At 34.5% G+C, this 20,949-nt stretch overlaps 1 protein-coding gene and 1 pseudogene across 1 annotated transcript; one reads left to right on the top strand and one right to left on the bottom strand.

The window, feature by feature from the left end:
• The first annotated feature begins 2,351 nt into the window (after positions 1-2,351).
• On the top strand, positions 2,352-3,869 carry LOC149202613 (uncharacterized). Its single transcript, XM_089400015.1, has 2 exons — positions 2,352-2,591; positions 2,970-3,869. The coding sequence occupies exons 1-2, from the start codon at positions 2,354-2,356 to the stop codon at positions 3,572-3,574; spliced, it is 843 nt and encodes a 280-aa protein (XP_089256141.1). The 5' UTR covers positions 2,352-2,353; the 3' UTR covers positions 3,575-3,869.
• Positions 3,870-5,470: 1,601 nt separating this feature from the next.
• LOC149202612 (nuclear transcription factor Y subunit B-1 pseudogene) lies at positions 5,471-5,929 on the bottom strand (annotated as a pseudogene).
• Positions 5,930-20,949: the final 15,020 nt, after the last annotated feature.

The raw sequence follows: 20,949 nt of genomic DNA, 5'->3' as shown, positions 1-20,949 counted from the left end.
AGTTTTTTATGTTTTTGTCTCATAATGGTTATTGTATTGTGCCCTGAGTAATATAGAATGCTAGTGAGCCGAGTTCTAAAGGACTTCTATTATAGTGCATTGCGCCTCTTTTTTTAAGCAATGAAAGGAATTGTGGATTGTCTCCTCTATATTGGTGTACAAATATGCTATGGCGTTGTTGTTGTTTCTTGTTGGTTCATTATTTGTTTAATGGTAGCATGTCAAACTAGTGCCTCTTAATGTTCCAAATGGTTGAGAGGACAAATATTCTTGTGGTAGTTTTAATATGTTAAAGCATATTTGTAGTGAATGGTAAGTCATTTTACTGATGTCGAATAGGCTAATGAGAAGGATAATATATTTAAACCTTAGTACCGTTGTAGGTAATGACATATGTGCTAACTAACGAGTGTGAGAACCCACAAAGTCCTGCACAACACGCAATCCCAGAATGACTACTAGGTGTCTGGCTAATAGGTGTATGATGTCTCACACTGTAATTCAAATTCATAGCATCACAAGATTCTAGTAATCCCATTTGATTGCGGAAACCTGGTTCCGGCAGTCCCCTAGAGAATCTCAGGTGAGACTTCATCCACTTTGTGGGTGATGCCGAAAGATCCAATGTTGAGCAGGTTCATTGGCCAACTGCACAACAAATCTTGGGTCTATTAGAATCTTGGATGCTAACTAAGGGTATTCTTGGTTTTGGATAAGATAATCAACTGTATGAGGTTTTGAACATTAACTATGAGATTTTGGACCCTAGATATGGGGGAACAAACCTAAGAGTTAGGCCCTAAAGAATGCTTCTAATTTACTAGGGCCAAGATTTACACCTTCAACCACCACAAATGACCTCTCAAGTGCATTATTTGCCTCTAACTAGGTATATAGGTACCATTAGCATTTTTGAGCACTAGGTACAGGTCTCAAAGCCATAGATATGGTCAAGGGGGGAAACATGAATCCTGGATGAAAATATGGTAGGTCATCTAGATTTTCATCCATTGTGAAAAGAATGCACACACACTTTAGGACGAGTGCATACTATTAATGTGCATGCATTCCAAAGTGTGTTCACATCATTAACTTGTGTTATAATTGCACAAATTCGAAAGAAGGCACATGCTCTTACTTAGGAACATGAACACATTCCTCTATGTATACATTCTTGATCACCTCATTGCTATATTTTCATCCATGAACTTCTTATGAATGTTCATAGATACTACCATAAATTCAATTTGATCTTAGATATTTTAAACATTTATAAGTTTAGGCATTCATTTGTTTTAGATTGTTCTCAATTTTGGGTATGTGTTATATTCTTTGCAATTTTAAGCCCAAGCACTGTTACATTGTGTTGGTTGCAACTGGAGGGTTGTAGGGGGGGTGGCAACATCCTTTGTCGGGGGTTTTGCAAGGGGACAAACCCAAGGATGGTTTGGGGAAACCACCCATGGTTTTGTACATGGTTTTAAACATGACGGTTTTACCCATGGTATTTTGTAAATTCGGTCAAGGGAATACATTTATGAGCCGGTTTATGAATTCTTATGCATGTATATAATGTATTGTAACATTGAAAGGAATATAATGAAAAAACAATCTTCTTTTCCTAATTTTGGGTATGAGAAGAATCTTTGTATAAATTTTATCTTTTTGTCATTGTATATTTTTTTCCTTTTTCAGAAATTTTTTATACAATTAAAACCTTCACTAAATACTTAATAAATTGAAAATTCCCATATATCTATAATGATTAATTAATTTATAAAAAAAAATTAATACTAATATAATTACTCAAAATTTAATACTTAATAAGTTTATAATTAAAATAAATACATATTAATATTTATACAACAAAGATTTGGAAAATGAAAACCATGATTTAAAATATATATATATATATATATATATAAAAACCCATTTAAATATAAAGGAATTCCTTAAATATTCACATCTTTCCTCATACCAAAACATTTTTCAAATAAGTTAAAAAGTGGAATATCGATTCAAATTGCCCCTATTCAATAATTTGAGTGAAAATTAGGATTAGGTGAGTAGGTGAAGTAACTTCGGAGCATTAGAATATGTTTTGATTAGGCTATTAGGGGTACATAGTTAGGTATAAGGTCAGTTAAAAGTCTACTAGTTTGACATTGTATACCGTTTCTGTGCTTATAGACATGGAATCCTCCAGAGCCTTCTGCCAAAATTGCACGATTATATTCCAATAAAACATAATTTTTCGGGAGAGGAAAAGTCAATGGGAACAATTTTCAAACCAACCAAAGATTTCTAAATGTGCGTGAATAACAGTGGATGGGTATAAAATGGGCGACAAGGGATGGAGCTGCAGCAGTTGCAGTTGGAGTTGAAGCTGGAGTTGGAATTCACCATGGCCTCGAAACAGAACGCTGTATTTGCAATTCTGTTATGTATCGTCTACACTTGCAGTTCAGTGAGTGCTAAGTCTGAAGCCCAACAGAAACCGATTTCTGTTGTCTTGAAGGGCAGAGTAGTCTGCGGCCATGCATGCAGCTTGGACGAAGAGAATTCTTCAGACACACCTGATCTCATATCAGGTAAGTTTCATTTTCATAATGTTAAGTTTTAGTGGTTTCGGTCATATCGATTGTAATTTGTGGGCTTTGGTCATATGATAAGGATTTCTCTCTGAAAAAAAAGTTTTAATTGTATTTTCGACATAATAGTTATTATGCATAGGCATCTCTATCTCTTATTGGATATTGTATCTGCAGAGCCATGTCTAAATTTTTTATACTAATAGTGTTCATTCTCAACCTCTTCCCCTAAAATTTGAACCAATTAGTAAAATTTAAACATCGCACAAACTAATTAATCTACGCACCAAAAAGATGCTGAATATATCAACTATATTTGATATTGAGTAACCTAACAATGTACTGATAGTGATGTTGAAATGAATACTAATCCAACAGGTGTTGTGGTTGCTGTGGAGTGTCGCGCTGGCCTCAACAGGAAAACGAATGCAGGCTCAGTTTCCATTGAAGGAAAAACAGATAAAAATGGAGAATTCAGGGTGGAGCTTCCCGGCTCTATTATACCATCCATGCTGCTCTGCTCCTCAAAAGATCGCAGTTCCCCTATCAAAGGGTACTGTTCAGCGAGGCTCCTCAGCAGCCCCGTAGAGAAATTCAATGTGCCATCATTGGGTACCTCCTCGTCTGATCAGCTGATCTTCACATCAGAAGCCAATGGAATCCCTACCTTCACATTCACTTCGTTATCCTATCATTACGGAAGCAAATTGTGTTCTCACAAAATCTCATCCGATCATGAATCGTTCAGAAAAGGCCGTGCACTACATGAAGTTAACAAAGGATCATCAAGCAACAGAGCTGCCCTGTTTCCTCATGGAAATCTTCCTCAGCCAAAAGCTCTTCTGGGCTTCCCACCTTTTCCTCTTCCTCTTCCCCTTCCTCTTCCCCTTCCCCCACCTTTTCTGAACTTTCCCCCTTTCCCACTAAGTGTTCCACCTCTACCTGTAGGGATCCCATTTCCTGGGTCCCCGCCTTTTCCTTAAACGGTTCGTCCCCGATTTCACAAACTTCCTTAGACAAACTCCACATACTCCATTGCTTTAATACTCTACTTTGTCTGGTTCATATTTAGACACACTCCACATGCTCCATTGCCTTGATAGCCTACTTTGTCTGGTTCATATGTTGTGCCAATCTGCTTCTGCTTAATTATGTAAGTTTGTATTGTTTCGAATGCTATTATTAGCTATGCATTTCACAATAAGCTTATGGTTACGATTCTGTGTGTTGATGCTTAGACTACTTTTCTAATAATTTGATGAAGTTCTAAAATACTTACTCCATTGCCTTGATAGCCTACTTTATCTGGTTCATATGTTGTTCCATTCTGCTTTTACTTAATTATGTATGTTGTTATTTTCTTGAATGCTATTATTAGCTATGCATTTCACAATAAGCTTATAGTTATGATTCTTGTCTACTGATGCTTAGACCAGTATTCTAATAATCTGATGAAGTTCTAAAATTAAAAATCCAACATGGAGGATTCATGACATTAATTTTGTTCAGGCATTTAATTAAAAAAAAGGTTACACAGAATGAATGATCTTATCATTCTATTTTGTTCAGGCATCTGAGCCATCAAGGCATTTTTACAAACAAAGTTACACAGAATGAAAAACCAAACATTTTGAAGAATTTTCTAAATATTTTCATGTATGATTTATTAATCAAGGTTATTTTTTTAACTAGAGCAGAATGAAAAACCAAACATTTTGAAGAATTTTCTAAATATTTTCATGTATGATTTATTGCTCAAGGTTATTTTTTTAATTAGAGTATATTATAATTATAGATTTTGGAAATTCTTAAATATGAGAGAAGTCAAATAGTCAACTCCACTCATGTCATGTCAAATTTTCAAAATATGTTGAAATCAGAAACATATAAAAACCTTATTCTTTAATAATAATAAAAGGCGTTGTCTAAACATGTTAGGTTTTAGAGTTTTTGGTTGTAAGCTAGTGAAAATATTTTTGGTCAAAAATTATTTTATGTTGTTTAAAATGGGTTTTTGACTATATATATGGATTCAGCACCCTGAAAAATCTCTTAAACACTTGGATTGTGGAGAATTTACAACTCAAACTTATGATTCCCAACCCTCTCTTCCAGATTCTAGAAGATTAAACCAAAAAAATGTTGAAAAACTCTTCAAAATATAAAATGAATAAACTACCACCCAAAAAAATTTCCATATAAAAAATAATAAAATAAAATAAACACTTATTCAAAAGAAAACATCTTACCCCAATATGCCTTAAATTAATTAAATAAAATATTGAAATAGGTTTAAGCTAATTAAAATATTTTTATAAAATATTGAGATTAATAAAATCAAAAAAGCAAGTCAAAGCAACACAAACTTAACAGGTAAAAATGCCTGCGATAGATTGTATGTCAAAGCATCATGATATTGTGTAACTTTTTTATCAATTCTTTTTTATTCAGATCTTTTTAAAAAGAAATAAGTTCAGTGCAGTACATGAATTTTAAAAAGAAACATAAAATTGATGTTTTTCAATTTCTTCAAATCAGATGAATGAATTAAAAAAAATCACATTATCAACACGAAAGAAATATGAAATTAATATTTCTCAGCTTCCTCAAATCAATACATGAATTTAAAAAAAATCCTCTTCAAAACACAGAAGAAAGAAATATAAAATTGATAAACACACAAAATATATATATATATAATTGATTTTGCTCAACTTTCTCACTTAGAACATATGAATTTAAAAAATTCCCATGAAAGAAAAACAAACTGGAATGAAAGAAAAACAAACTGGAATGATTTCATTGTATGTCTAACAAAATTCAAATCCCCTGTTTTTTTTTGTGTTTAAAGATGGAAAATACAGTCTCAAGAATGTAATTCAATGGTTAGTGGAGAAATTTAATCCCACAAGATTCGTGGTCCCATCCTGGACATGGCTAAAAACTACTCCGGATTCACTTGGAGAACCAGCCTGACCTTGTGAAGGGTCCGCTTGTTTTCTCCCCTCCCATGCCCGGTATTTCTCTAAATACCGACGCAATGGAAATATGTAGTCTGTAAACCCTAAAACTTCTAATGCCCATAGCAAATCATCAGCGTTCATAGTCTTACGCTTGTATTCCATGCACCTGTCACACGCCATCCAGGTAATAAAGCTGATAAACTTCGTCACGCACTGCTGCACGGCCTCCTGGGCTTCTCTCGACTCCTCCTCATTCATGCCCCTCCTTTTCCGCATTATTCTGCCCACAACGGCCAATGGAAAATACACCTCATTGCTGTAATTATTATCGTTGAGGGTGTTTTTGGTTGAGTAGGAATCGCTGTTATGTGCCATTGAAATTTAGAAATCTGACAAACCCTGAGAGCAAAGAGGAGGTCACTCGAAAAACCCCCAATATACTGAGAAAAGGTCATTCAAAAAACTACAAAAACACTAGAAGCCAAAGGAATTTTATAATCATGAAATTTAGATAAAAACGTCAATCTCCTTTTATAGAAAATAGAAAAATACTAGAGTTATGTCCCACAGAAATTGCTAAAATTAGAAACATCCAAAAATAATATTGTTAATTAGGAAAATCCACAGTCAAAGTTCTCTAATATTATCATGAGTTCAAGGAAATGTTTTCTAAATAAAGAAAAATAAAACTCATAAATAGTTCATAAACCAAATTTAACAACGAATCTCCATAAAATTAGGTTTCAGCTCTTGATAAATAAATAATGTGACTAATTATGAAAATATCACAAACATGACTTATGTTCAACAAATATAAAAAAGCAAAACTTATAAACAATTCATAAATTAAATTAAACAGCTAATCTCCATAAATGTAGATTTCAAATTATTGATAAATGAATAATATGACTAACTATGAAAATCTCACAAACATGACTTATTGCCCTCTAACTGTGCCATGAGTCCAAAGAATTGCTTTCCAAATAGAAAATCAAAACTTATAAAAAAATTCATAAACTAAAGTCCTCTAACCAAACCATGAGTTCAAAGAAATGCTTTCCAAATATAGAAAAGCAAAACTTATAAAAAATTCATAAACTAAATTAAACAACTAATCTCCATAAAACTAGGTTTCAAGGCACTAATAAATTAAAATGAGATTACGAGATTCAATTGTTTATATAATTTAATCTTAAATTTATTTAATATTAATAATATTTTTTATATATTTTAATTATAAACTTATATAGTATTAATCATAAATCCTCTTTTTAATATATATATGAAAAAATATTTATTTATTTTAATAATATTAATAATAAAATTTATTTTTATATAAAATATTTTTTAACTATGTTTTAAATTTTTACATAAAACTATTTTATTTTTAATAATTTTAAAAAAATATTATAAAACTATATATTAAAAATCCATCAAAATTAAAATCTTATATTAGCTTTAATTTGGAAGTAAATATATCAATATAATCATATTTTCCCATCATCAAATTCATATTTATCATTTTATTTATTTTTTAATATTAAAAAAATATCATTAAAATATAAAATTATTATTACTATTAAAAATTATAAAATTTTACTATTAAATAAAATGTAGCATATAAATTAATAAAAAAAACATTAATTAAAAAATATTTTAAACAATGAAATAATGCAACCTATCGATATGCATTAAATCAATTAAATAAAATATTTACACTAAATTGGACATATTATAATATTTTTATAAAATTCTAATTTATGGTAATTAAAACCAAGAGGGAAAGTCAAACCAACACAAACAAGTAAAAATCTATGCAAAAGATTGTATGTCAAAGCATCATGATACCATGTAATCTTTTTATCCTTTCTTTTTTCTTGGAGATATTTTCAAAGACTTTATCTTTCACTTAACTATGGGATCTTACAATATTCAATAAAACATATTTATGACATTCTGAAGTGTGAGTTTAACCATAGTCCTCACAGTTGTGCACTTCCAATGCACTACACATCTCTCTAAATACTTTCATGGTGTTCACAGTTTATGTAGTTCAAAGGCACTAAAATTTCTTGAAATAAATTCATATTGAATTTTACTACCCAAAAATTTGATGTCAAATTATTGTTTGTCACACAATTAATTTTTCATAGTTGTCATTTTGCACTTCTTATTGTCTGAATAATTATTTTGTATTGCTTCACTTTTTACTATAAATGCTTTAAGTGAATTGACATCTTATTATGTAGAATCTTAAATCATTAAATATGCTTTAAGTGAATTGACATCTTATTATGTAGAATCTTAAATCATTAAATATGCTTTATGGTATGAAATATTATGGATTACAAAATAATAACCTAATTAGAGTTATCTTAACTACTTTATAACTAATTTAAAATTATCTCAACATTTTCATATTTTATATGAATTGTGATTATTACTTATCCCCTCAATGTTTAATTAGGAACACAACATACACCCCTTAGAATCTAAATATATATCTAGACTCACACCAACGTACTTTCAAACCAGGAGTAAGCATGTCTATGTAAACCTTACTCTTATTTTTGCAATTTTTCATTATGTCATTCTCCATACACTCCATTAGTGAGTGACTCCACCATCACATTTGTAACATGCTACACACAAAACTAAATAAAAAATATTAACATAATATGGGTCGATTTTACTGAGGAGCTATATGCTGACGGTAGTATAATAGTTAATTCTGGTGTACAACCATACCTGCACCATTTAAGACTCCTCCTCGCTAGCATACACTTACAGTGTTTCCCTATGTAAATGGAGAGAACCCCGAGGTCCTTCCACTGACACCATTTTCCTACAATTAAGGTTGATGAGACTCATTAGAAGGGTCTTGACCCGGCACATGGTTTGATCTCCACGCTAGATTGGGTGAGATCCATGGCCTTCATGATTTTGGGATTAACCGGCGGAATATTGCCCAGACTAGGCAAGGTTTGGGTCATTTGGTCATGATATAGGGTTGTTATTTAGCTCTACGATAGAGGGTGACTAGACGGCGATATGGATAGTCTCTCCACCATGACTATCTCATCGAGCTTATAGGTATCCTTCGGAGGTAACAAAGGTTATGTTAACTTCTCTGTTGTTCTTAATCCATTGAAATTCATTTTATATTTCTCTGTAGGTATTTACTGTACATTTCTGTATTAATATTCAGTATGCAGGCCCTTGATGTTCTTATTTGTCTTCATCCAACAGGTGAAACCGTCAATGGTTGGACTCATTTCCCTAGAGGGACAGGTTGGGTTCATGGGACAACCTGAGGTAAAGGCATAGGATAGAAATGGTGAATTCTAGAAGTTTACTTGCAAGCATCCACTAATAGCAATATTGCTCTAAGAGGTATACTTCGCAGCTCATGGCTCGGCAAGCCTCCTCTCAGGTAATTTCTTCCTTACACAAGTGTTTTGCTGCTAGCACTGCTTCCTTCCGACTCGAGTTCCATGCTTACTCTATGGCATTCTCTCTCTGTAGGTACGTCTGGCAGCGGTGTGAAACTCCATATCCGGCAAGGGGTTTTTGGAAAGAGGTTGCTCTCTTACCATACTCCATTGTCTGCGTTTTCAAGTTGGTCTTTACTCATATTTGTCCTGGCGTTTTGCGTTTTCATTTCTGGCGACAGACTTTCGTTATCTGAGGAACAATATTAATTTTGTTTATATTGAACTCTTAAGTCTTTTCTGGTTGGATGCTACGAGTGTTATCGAACTGTAATTATAATTACTGTAAAAATGATGGCCTTTGTGGAATTTCGCCAAAGGCACAATATTATTTTTGATGAACCTCCATCAAGGGTTTTATGTGAAGGGTTTCATGTACACATTCTTGTTTGAGGGTTTATGAATATATATATATATATATTACAGTGGCATTCTGATTCACATTCTGTCTAATGTTAATGTTATAATAGTTCCCAGTCAAGGTTCTATTCTCTAAGGTTTAGTTTGGCCAACTGTAGCCCTGCATTTAGCTCATAGTTGTTCAATGTTGGATCTTTGTATTTAGTTAATGGTCACCTTTGTTCTTTCCGCTTGTTTAAGAGTTAGCAATCTTTGAATGATAGAGTTGAAGCGTATCCTAGGTAATTGGCTCACGGGGGTTCTTCCTAGAACTCGACCGAGAGCCTTACAAACCCTCACGGTTATCATTTGTTTACTATCCAAATGGAAGTTCAATGGTTCTGTCATTCTTTATATGTTCTCCTGTTATGGTTAGATAGAGAGGTACTTATGAAATTCCATAAATCAATAGTTTGCATATTCTGGTACAATTATTGAGTGAGCTTTTAAATTCTAGTAAGACAATTTATACTCAGAAAATAAAAGGGATATTTGTTCTTCTACTGTAATTCATTCATTTATTTGATGTTTAGAATAAAAGCTATATTTAATTATTGTTGTGCAAGTGAAATATTGTTGTTATTCCTTTTATGCACTGATTGCATGTAAAAGTCTGAAAGCACTGAAGTGTAACTAAAGACAATATTCCTAATATTATTAGTGACAGAATCTCATTAATAATTAACTAACATGTTAACTTGTTCATTACTTAAAAGAAGACAATTAATCTTTTCCTATTGATGATTATTAAACACAGTAACACTACTTATCTGTTTTGACACATTTGGTTGTGAATCATGTACGTAACTCCTTTGTTTGGAATGTCTACGGCCAGAATACCCCTCAAAAATACCCCTTTGATCTATTGTGAATCATGTATGTAACTCTTTCGTTTTGGAATGTCTCTCCATCCAGCGTAATTACGGCCAGAATACAGCGTCAAATATGGCAATTATCTATTCCAACACCTGATAGTGAATAAAACAATTTTTTCCCACTAGCTAAATCATCCAGCTCTAGGAAGGAAAATTTATCACAGCATAGTCCCCTTCCTTTTTTTCCCAACCCCAATTAATCACAGCATAGTCCCCTTCCTTTTTTCCCAACCCCAATTAATCACAGCATAGTCCCCTTCCTTTTTTCCCAACCCCTTCATGGTTCTGTCATTTTCCTTTTTGAGGGAAAAAATGGGGAACTAGTTATAACTGTTTTCAGAAGTTATTTTAACTAATCCTTCAGCTCTTTTACAAACTCATCAAATTCTTTTAATTAATAATTAACAACCTCTGTTCTGGCATTTCAGCGTAATTGTTTTAACAAGCCTAATTGTTTTAACAATCCAAGTTACACAGAATAAAATTAACAGTAATAAATAAAACTTGGTAAAAGTAAATGTTGGTGCATTATTGGGCGTTACAACATAAAACTTGGTAAAAGTAAATATTGGTGCATCATTCGGCGTCACAACATTGTTGCTATTTTCTCTTTTGAACAGTAAGGTCTTATCTTTTTTAAATGGAAATTATGGCGTATGTGAATATTTCTTATCATGAAAGTATTTGAATATTCCATTATGAGGTTGTCAATGATGGACTTTTATAACAATTGTTAAAACAACACACAACAAAACATAGATAACAAAATTTTCAAAGGAAAGTTCTTTCCAAAGAAGAACCCTACACTCTAAATGTATTCTTGAGTGACTAACAATAGTTATAATACACTTTCAAAGCAATACTCTTAATAAAAGAAACATGCAGTGAGTTTATTCTTTCTTTGCTTACAACATGTGCCACATCATGTATTAAAACTATGCTAACTAGTCACCTAAACCTTCAAAAATCAACAAATATCTTAACTATGAATCTTCCAAACAATTATATAAATTTCAACATAAACAAATACCATAAACTCATAAACTATCAATAATAAACACATCAATAATATAATCAAATCTAAAACTTTATTCAAAAAACTTTATTCAAAATTCAAATGCTACCAACCACATCACATCTTAGCCTGCATACATACTAGTAATTCATATAACAATAATAAAAATACGAACATCCAAGACACTAAACATATCTATTACTAAATGCCTCTTCACTCCCAAATTTTCCCCACATTCGAGTTTACACTAATCACCATAAAGTGGTTTTTAGTATCATATTCTCACCTCCACAGACGACCTTCACCTAATTTGAATAATTTGAGTGGTTTTTAGTATCATATTCTCACCTCCACAGACGACCTTCACCTAATTTGAATTGCATAAGACCAAATAAGGCATTTCTTCCTTCCTGGTATTTAAGTTTTGAGTTACATGGTCTTTCTTCTAATTAGAATTCCAAAAAAATAGTGAATTTAAATAATAATAATACATATATGATAATATTGATTTATTTTTTTTTATATATTAATACATGAATTTAGTTTGTTTAGTAATAATTTTAAAATTATTTAAAAATATAAATGTTTTATTTTTTTAAAGCAGTATACACGTAAATTTATTCAAAATATAAATAGTTCAGTATTATAAATAAAGATTATTTTTGCTTATTAGTGTAGAATAGATGTTGATGGGGTGTATTGTTAAGTCACTCTCTAATGTGAAGGTTGGCTGTTAGAAATTTCATGGGTGAAAATATAGTCGTGTTAAGGGCTAAGCCGGTGTGATTTTGACGGCTTAGATGCCAATGGGTGGCAGTGTCTCAAGCCACAAGCCTAGCCTCATGTAATCTCTAATGAACTCAAACCACTTGACAAAAGAAAAAAGAAAGAAAGATTGTCTTTAATGTGAGAGTTAGTACACAAACACTATAAATTGGAAAAGGAAATTGATCAAATAAACTAGTAAAACTTGATATAAAAGAAGGTAAAGGGAATTTGAGTCAGAAATTTGGTGTGAAAATAGAATTTTATCACACTACTAATTGGAAAAGGAAATTTGTCAAATAAACTATTAAAATTAGATATAAAAGAAGGTGAAGAAAATCTGTGTTGGAGTGAAAATAATTTTTTATCAGTTTAATGATTACATTCATATAACAACCTTATTTCCATGAAAAAAATTACTTTATCAATTTTATTTAACTTCCTAAAAAAAATTGAAAAAGAGAAAAAAACATTTATAGTTATTTTTCTAATCAGAAGAAATTCAAAAATAACTTATATCTCATAAATCGTTATTCTATATAATAAAAAAGAAAACAAAAGACTATCAATCTAATATAAAAAATTGAAAGTTTGCTTAAATTATTTTTTATTTAAACCATAGTAAAAGTAAAAAACTATTTCATATTAAAAATATCATCACAAGAAATTAAAAATAAAAGAGTATTACGTTGGATGGATATATGTTTGATATGATGTATATTGAAATTTTAAATTTAGATTTTTGTAATTTTTAATAATAAGTTAATAATTTAAAATTTGGTTTTATATTTGGATTTTTTTATAAAGTTTTGGAATATTAATATGAAATAAAAAATGTTTGAGAAAATATATAAAATTAATGTACGGTTTTTTTTTTTGCCAAGGCAAGAACCGATCTTTCTATTTAATTGAAAAAAAAAAAGAAATAATGTACAAAAGGCTTAACCCACAACTAGCCATTAGATCCTAATCTAAAGATCCAGCGAATGAGAAACATTTTGGGTGGCCAACAAGCGCACCGTTTAACAAGCAAATCGAACCCGATGGACTCAGTAGACCATAATTGATAATTCTATCGGGTCCTTTTTTAACATAACCATCGTTCATTTTCACCTCTTGAAATCCGTCATATACACGTGATTCCAGATAGGTCGTGCAAACAGCTCGAGCTTTAACCTCCGTTTTAGACCCACCAACAAGCATGATTACTCCTGGCGTAGATTCACCGCGATTGATCCAACGGTTATGGATCATATCGTGCGGCCTTAACTCACTGATGATTACCGCGCGATGAAGGCGATATTTCCTCCCCACTCTTAGCCACGTGTAGCGTGGTGAGTGGAATCGCTTCCAAATGAGAAAAATCGCTTCTAGCATGAAGGGGGTGCGATACACCGGAAACCACTTCAAAGGCGGTAAAGCTACTGCAGGCAAAAAAGTGGGGTTTTGCGGCTGCCGCGAAACACTGGATTCCAGCGCTTGGGCCAAAGGAAGATGAAGATCCCTTCTTCCAGCCATCCCCATGAAACTTCTAGTTCGTTGTTGCCAATCATAGACCTGCATACCAAAAGCGACCTTACTTGTGTCATAACTCTGCAAAAAAGTCAACCAGATCCCGTCTCTGTGGCCCTATTTCGAAATACCTTATTGTCCTCTTTCGCCTGACTAAAACACTGCTCCCTTAATCTGTTATGAGGCATCTCTCGCCAAATCAACTTGACCCTGTTTTTAGTGCAAACCACTCCTTGATTGGCCAGAATGTCCGCCAATTTATTGGTCGTCCTTCACACATGAGTGAAACTCACTGTGCGTAAGTCTAGGAGGTGAAATTGGATCCTTTGAAAGACCTGGATCAGCCTCCAATGACTTGAGACTTTTTCTGGCTCTGTGCCACAACATATTCTTTTAACTGAGTTAATGATCAACTCAGAATCGGCTTCAATAATAATATTCTGGAGATTATCCTACTTCAAGAAATCTAAACATTGTTCAAGAGCCATTAATTCAGCCATATTGTTTGTAGCTCTTCCCAGATGGCAATGGAAAATAAAAAGAATACAACCATTATCATCTCGTAGCACTCCTCCAAAACCAACAAGACTTGGGTTGCCTTTTGAGGCCCCATCAATGTTGAATTTCAGAAAACCCTGAGGGGGAGGATGCTAATAATCTGGCTTATTTGCTGGATTCATAACCTTCCTATCCATTCCCTGTGGTATAAGCCCCTGCATACCCAGCTGACGAAGTATCTGCATCTCATTTTCTGAAGGTGGAATTTTTGGGGAGTTTTGCACAATAGTGCTAACTGTCTCCTTGAGTTGTCTTAAGATCTGCTCAAAAATGTGTTGGGTGGTGTTGTGTGCATTTTTTAAGATTTTGTTGTTCCTTTCTTTCCAAACAATCCAATTATGAAGCCTGGAAGTAAAACCCAAGCCAAGCAAAGAAACTCATACTCAGAGAAGTTTCGTCTCCAATTATTTAGGGTGTTGATAATGCTTTCTTTGTCCCTGTCCATCTGTTGCAAAATTTTGGCAAACGTGTCCCACAACCTAGAGGTAAAGGTGCAGTCATTGAGAAGGTGCTCCATTGTCTCCTCGTAGGCTTCACATAGCTGGCATCTAGAAGGTCCTAGAACACCCTTCTTCCTAATATTTTCCCAAGTCAGAATTTTCTTATGATGTACTAACTAATTGAAGAGTTTATTTTTCATCCAACCTTGATGCCTCCAAAGGTTCTTCGAAACCCTGTCCGATACGTAGGAATCTAGCTCAAGGAATATCTTCTTGGCTTCCTTAATATTGAAGGTACCTTCTTTATTGTTGCCCCATCTAAGTTGGTCATGCCCCTCTGAAACAAGAATCTTCCTTTGGTCCAAAATTGTCAGTAGTGCATCTGCTTTTGCTTTCAAGGGGTTGTCATCCCCAAATTCTATATTCTTCCAGGTTCTCCATTTGTCTTCTATACTGGTTTGTTCCCAAAAATCTTTAACCCTGAAAAACCCTTTGGTATCCGTTTCTTTCTTAAGGTCCAGAAAGTCCTCTCTTAACAGTGTAGGTTCTTGTTGCCATTTATCCTCCCAAAATAGAGCAAGGTCTCCTTCTCTGATTTCCCAGAAACTATTTTTCTGCACTAAGCCTTTATTCTCCCATGCCTTATTCCAAATGTTGGATCCTTTTATGATTCCCATCATCCTGATGTGATCATTATCTTGTCAATTGCTGGCATATTTTTCTTTCCAAACACTAGCCCACTGAGCCTTTGGATCTTTCACCCAATGCCACCATAATTTTTCCCCTAAAACCTTGTTGAGAACATCTGGATCATCCAATCCAAGACCCCCATGGGTTTTCAGTTTGAAAATCTTATCCCAGGCTACCAAGGCCCATTCCTTTCTCCCCTCCCCCTTACCCCAAAAAAAGTCTCTTTGAATGATTCTAAATTGATGTAAAACTCCCTTTGGAGCTGGAAGTGCTGAAAGCATGAAAATGGGGATTGATTGCAAAACAACTTTTGTAAGAACCAAGCGACTTGCCAAGTTTAAAGATCTGATAGTCCATTTTTTGATTTTATTCTGCGTCTTGTTAATTACTGGCTCCCAGATGCTTTTGTGCAAAGGTTTATCAGTTAGAGGAACTCCTAAGTACTTGGAAGGAAGGACCTCCCTCTGAAAGCCCAGAATTTCGGATATATTTCTCTGAATAGCTATATTAGTATTAAAGAAAAAAATCTTAGAATTGGACAGATTTACCTCCATACCTATGGCCATGGCAAAGTCACATGGGATTTGTTTATAAGCAAGAGCTTCTTTTACCATGGGGACTCCCTGCAACATAGTGTCATCAACAAATTGTTGATGGGACAAAGCCTTTCCAGTTTCAGAAAGTTGGATACCCTTGATGTTACCCCCTTCTTTCGCATGCTTGATAGACCGCCCAAGTCCTTCCATCATGAGGATAAAGAGAAAGGGAGAGAGCGGATCTCCCTGTCTGAGACCTCTTGAAGGAGTAAAGGTCTTGGAAGGAGAACCATTGACCAAAATTGAAAAGCTAGAAGAAGTGACCAGTGCCATAACCCATCTTACCCAATTATGATCAAATCCAAAGGCTAGAAGGACCTTCCTAATATAGGTCCAATTCAACTTATCATAAGCTTTGGCAAGGTCCAATTGCATAATCATTCCCACCTTCCTATTGCTTAACAATGAATGCACCACTTCATGCGCTTGAATGATGTTGTTGAGAATTTGTCTACCCTCCACATAACCTGATTGCTCCACAAAAACTAGAGTAGGAAGAAGGGGTTTAATTCTATTGGCAACAACTTTGGATATTATTTTATACACCACATTGCATAAAGCTATGGGTCTAAACCTATCTGGAGTCTGAGCATTATCCTGTTTGGAGATTAAGGATATGAAATAAGTATTGAGCACCTTCAGAATGGTTCTATTCAACCTGGAATCCTCCACTACATTCATAATATCTTGTTTAACAATGCTCCAACAGGATTTAAAGAAATCCACATTGAAACCATTAGGGCCTGGCACTTTGCCATTCTGCATCTCCTTAACGGCCTCACTGACCTGCTCTTCAGGCACTGGCCTGTTGAGATTGAAATTATCCTCTCTTGATACTAGTCTAGGTATATTCCTTGTTAAGTCCCGGATAAAATGATCTCTGTCTGCAGTGGTCTCCTTTGCTATACCTTGAAAGTGTTGGACTAACACAGTTTCTATCTCTTCATGGGAACTGCGAAGATGACCTCCGTCGTCCTTGATTGAAGAGATCCTGTTATGGGATCTGTTCGCCATGGTGGATCTGTGGAAAGAACTGATGTTTCGTTCCCCTTCTTTTAGCCATTGAAATCTAGACTTTTGTCTCCAATATATTTCCTCTTGTTTACATAAGTCCTCCCAGTCTTGATGAAGTTTGGTGACTTGTTCATCTCTGCCTCTATCAAAGCCATCTGTAATAAGAGTTTGATTGAGTGTCTGCATTTTATCTTCAACCTCTTTTTTCGCTGCAAAAATATTGCCAAATTCATTCTTGTTCCAGTCTTTGAGTCTAAGCTTGATGTATTTTAGTCTTTTGTGGAGCAGAAACATTCTTGTTCCCTGAATATGCAGATCTTCTTTCCACCATCTTGTTATATTGCTGATAAAATCTAGGTGGGTAAGCCAGATATTCTCAAATCTGAAAGGTCTATTCTTGGGGGTACCAATACCCTATACCTCCATTTGTACAGGCCAATGGTCCGAGCCACCAAAGGGGAGAATTCTCACTATCATTTCCTTGTCTGTGAGCATAAGGTCCTCTGAAATTATGAATCTGTCTAACTTTGAGGCTACTTGAGACTCCCCTCCTCTCTTGTTGTTCCATGTAAAGAGGCCATTATTCATTTCAGTGTCAACTAGCTTCATATTATCTATGAAAGTTTGAAATGTTGTAGAATCTTTGCTTAAAGTTCTTGTTCCCCCTTTTTTTTTTTTTCCGAAAGTGATTTGATCATGTTGAAGTCCCCGCCCATGATCCATGGAACTCCTGCATGTCTATCTCTTAGTTCTACAAGAGAATCTAGAAATCTGAGTTTATCATCCAGTCTTTGTGGGCCATAAACATTCGTGACCAAATAAGTCTCGTTGTCTCCCACAGGCTGAATAATCACTGATAAATAATTCCTAGATGCCTCAACATCTATTATGCCAATCTTTTGGGGGTTCCAAAGAGTGAGTATGCCTCCTGCTGTATTATCTGCTTTAACTTCTAGAAACTCAAATCTATTGAGCCATTTGCTATGAATTTCTTTGATTTTTTGAATGGAACATTTATTTTCCTGGATAAAGATCATATCTGGAGCTTCTTGTTTCATTCTATTGCTAAGTATTCTTTGTTTTCTTTTACTACCTAAACCTCTAATATTCCAAGTTGTGAACTTCATTATTAAAGATTTGTAAAGGGGTAGCTGGATAGGTCTTTCATCTTACATGAATCTATCATTAGCTTTCCACATTCCATCAATAGCTCGTTCTGCTTTTTCCTACCTCTTTTCTTTCCTGGGTTTCTGGGAGCTAATCCTGGGGTGGTTTTAAAATTTTGCACTCCTTCGTTGCCCTGCCTTTCATTGTTTCTTTTCCTTTCCAGTACTTTGTCCTGAGTTTTCCATAGAAATAGTTGTTGTACTCTGTTGAACTCTTCTTGAGGTAATGAGTCTACCCCTCCCATTGTGCCCTGTTTCAAGAATCCTTCCAGATATAGGTTTTCTCTTTCCAGAATTTCCTACAGTTCATGATCCTCCGTTTCCATCTCACTTTGAGTCATTTCTTAATCCATCTCAAGTTCTCCATCGCTCAGCATTGTTTTTTTTTTTTTTTTTTTTTTTTTTAACATCTAGTGCTTGTTCCCTATCTTCTTCTTTCTCCTTCTCCCCTGAGCTTCCTTCCATTACTTGATCTGCTTTTGATATTCCTTCCTCTTCTTTGAGAACTTGGAACCTGTTTAGACTGGCTTGTTGCCCTTTTGTTTGTTGTTGCTTTGGCCCCCTTTTGCCCCCTTTTCCTTTATGTCCCACTTTGTGAAAGCTTTCAGTGTCTTTCATTGTGGTTGCTTTACTTATGTTCTCTATTTTGCTGAGAGGGCAGTCTCTAAATAGGTTCCCATGCTCATGGCATCTGCGACATCTGAAAGGAATATGTTCATAATCTACTATTTGCACCCATTCTTCATCAAAAACTTCCAAGATTACCTCATCTGGTAGGACTCCCGAAAGGTCCATCTCCACACATATTCGCGCGAAGGAAGTATTTTCCACTTCCTGTGGCCTCAGAGGCTTTAACAAAACGCCCTAGTTTATTACCTATGGTAGATAACGATTATGTTTGCCAGTAATCAAGAGGTAGGGAGTAGAGTCTTACCCAGACCGAGACCGAAGCAAAAGTTTCTTGCTCCGGAACAAAATTCATCATCCATGACTGCATGTAGAGGCCTGCTGTTGCGTAGAAGTAGGGTGCTTCTTCAAATACCCTATCTTTGTCCTCAATATTTGTAAAGACCATAATGAAGAAACTCTTTGACCCAAGGTGTAGGTCTATGCTTCCTTTCGGATTCCAATGGTATTTAATCCACGTTTGTAATGCTTTTTCAGTGGGCCATAATCCAATGAATTTACAAATGATAGCATAGGTCTGCATGTGGTCCCTGTGAGCCTGCAGTGCGGGATCATTTAAAACTACTTTGGGAGTGACCTCAGCCTTGGGTTTACATGGCCCCTTCTGTGCCTTGTTTTCTGCTCCCTGTTTCTTGTTTTCTTCCTCATTGTTTTTCATGATGTTGTCCTCCCTTGCTTTGGTAAAATCTTGATCTTCTTCCAGATTCTTTTTCCTTTCTCCTAAAGGCCCTCTGACAGATTCTATAGGTTTCTTACTACGGCTGGCCACTGCCTACCTGTAGGAGGGAGTGGGGCTCCCCCCTTTGCGTGCCTCCATGGAACTCAGAAACATGAAACCCTAGCTATTCGTCCACTTTTCACTCACAATCCGGATGGCATCTAATTAATGTAAGCTTTTCAATTCTTCACAAATAAGGAAATTAAGATATTTTTTCCTAAAAAAAAATTGGAGGACTTCCCAATTTTAAAGAGATATCATAAAGATGTTGTCTCATTATATTAAGTTTAACTATATAAGTGAATTTAACACATTCAAAAATAGTTGGAACATCTAATTGCACAAATATTTGCTAAAAAATATGCTTAAGAACTCCAAAAATAAAATAATTACACTAAGATTTTAAAAAATAAATAAAATAGTTAAACTAAGGTTTAAAAAAAAATTAGACAACAAAGAGTCCACTTGTTTCATTTCTTTTTTATTTTTGGTTAAGAAAATAAAATCTTAATTTCATTTTTTTTTTTGAAAAAATTATGTTATTTTCTCAGACATTTTCTATTTCGCATCAACGTTCCAAAACTTGATTTAAAAAACAAAATATGAAATTGATGTTTCTCAACTTCCTCAAGTCCTATACATAAATTAAAAAAATAAAAATAAATTAATTCCCTTATCACAGCAGAAGAAAGAACTATGAAATTGATGTTTCTCAACATCCTCAACTCAAGTACATGAATTTAAGAAAGAAATATGAAATTCTCAACTTCCTCGAGTCTAGTATATGAATTTAAAAAAATCCTCCTTTATCAACACACAAGAAAGAAATATGAAATTGACGTTTGTCAACTTCCTTCCGGCCAGTACATGAATTTAAGAAAGAAATATGAAATTGGTGTTTCTCAATACCTTTATCAACAGAGTCCCATGTCCGACCTGGAAAGGGAGCAATTGGGAGCTGACCCCATCTGGGTATGTTTACAAGGCCAGTCGTTACACTTCTGGTCTAAAGACATTTTCACCTGCATTAGCAACGCTATTGGAACCTATCTCGATTACGACAAATCTTATATTGTCTCGAGCAATATGTCACTGGCACACATCTTGGTTCATCTGGACACTTGGGAGGGTCTGGAGGAGCAAATTACATTACTTTGGAAGCACTTCGCCCGAATTAAGATACTTGACTATGAAGGGGTGCCCTTCAGATGCAGATGTTGTCATAAGGTCGATCATTTATAAATGGAATTCCCGCTGGTTCTATTTGTCCCCTCTCCGGAAAATGCACCTGATAGTATTGGATTAGTAGACAAGTCGAGTTCACAGGATAAGAAGTCACCCAAAGCTCCTGGAAATCAAACTAAGGCAAAGGCTCGGAAGAAGAGGCAAGTGACTGTTCTGGTTCGCCCTCCCTCACCTCCTCTTACTAAGTCTCATGTAGTGGCCGCTGCAGCACTCACATCGAGTAA

Source organism: Pinus tabuliformis, chromosome 2_1 (genome assembly GCF_031772625.1).
Source record: "Pinus tabuliformis cultivar Carrire ecotype Pingquan chromosome 2_1, CPIR1, whole genome shotgun sequence".
Classification (NCBI taxonomy): domain Eukaryota; kingdom Viridiplantae; phylum Streptophyta; class Pinopsida; order Pinales; family Pinaceae; genus Pinus; species Pinus tabuliformis.
Note: the sequence above shows the minus strand (reverse complement) of the source record. Positions and strands in the feature narration are given on the sequence as shown.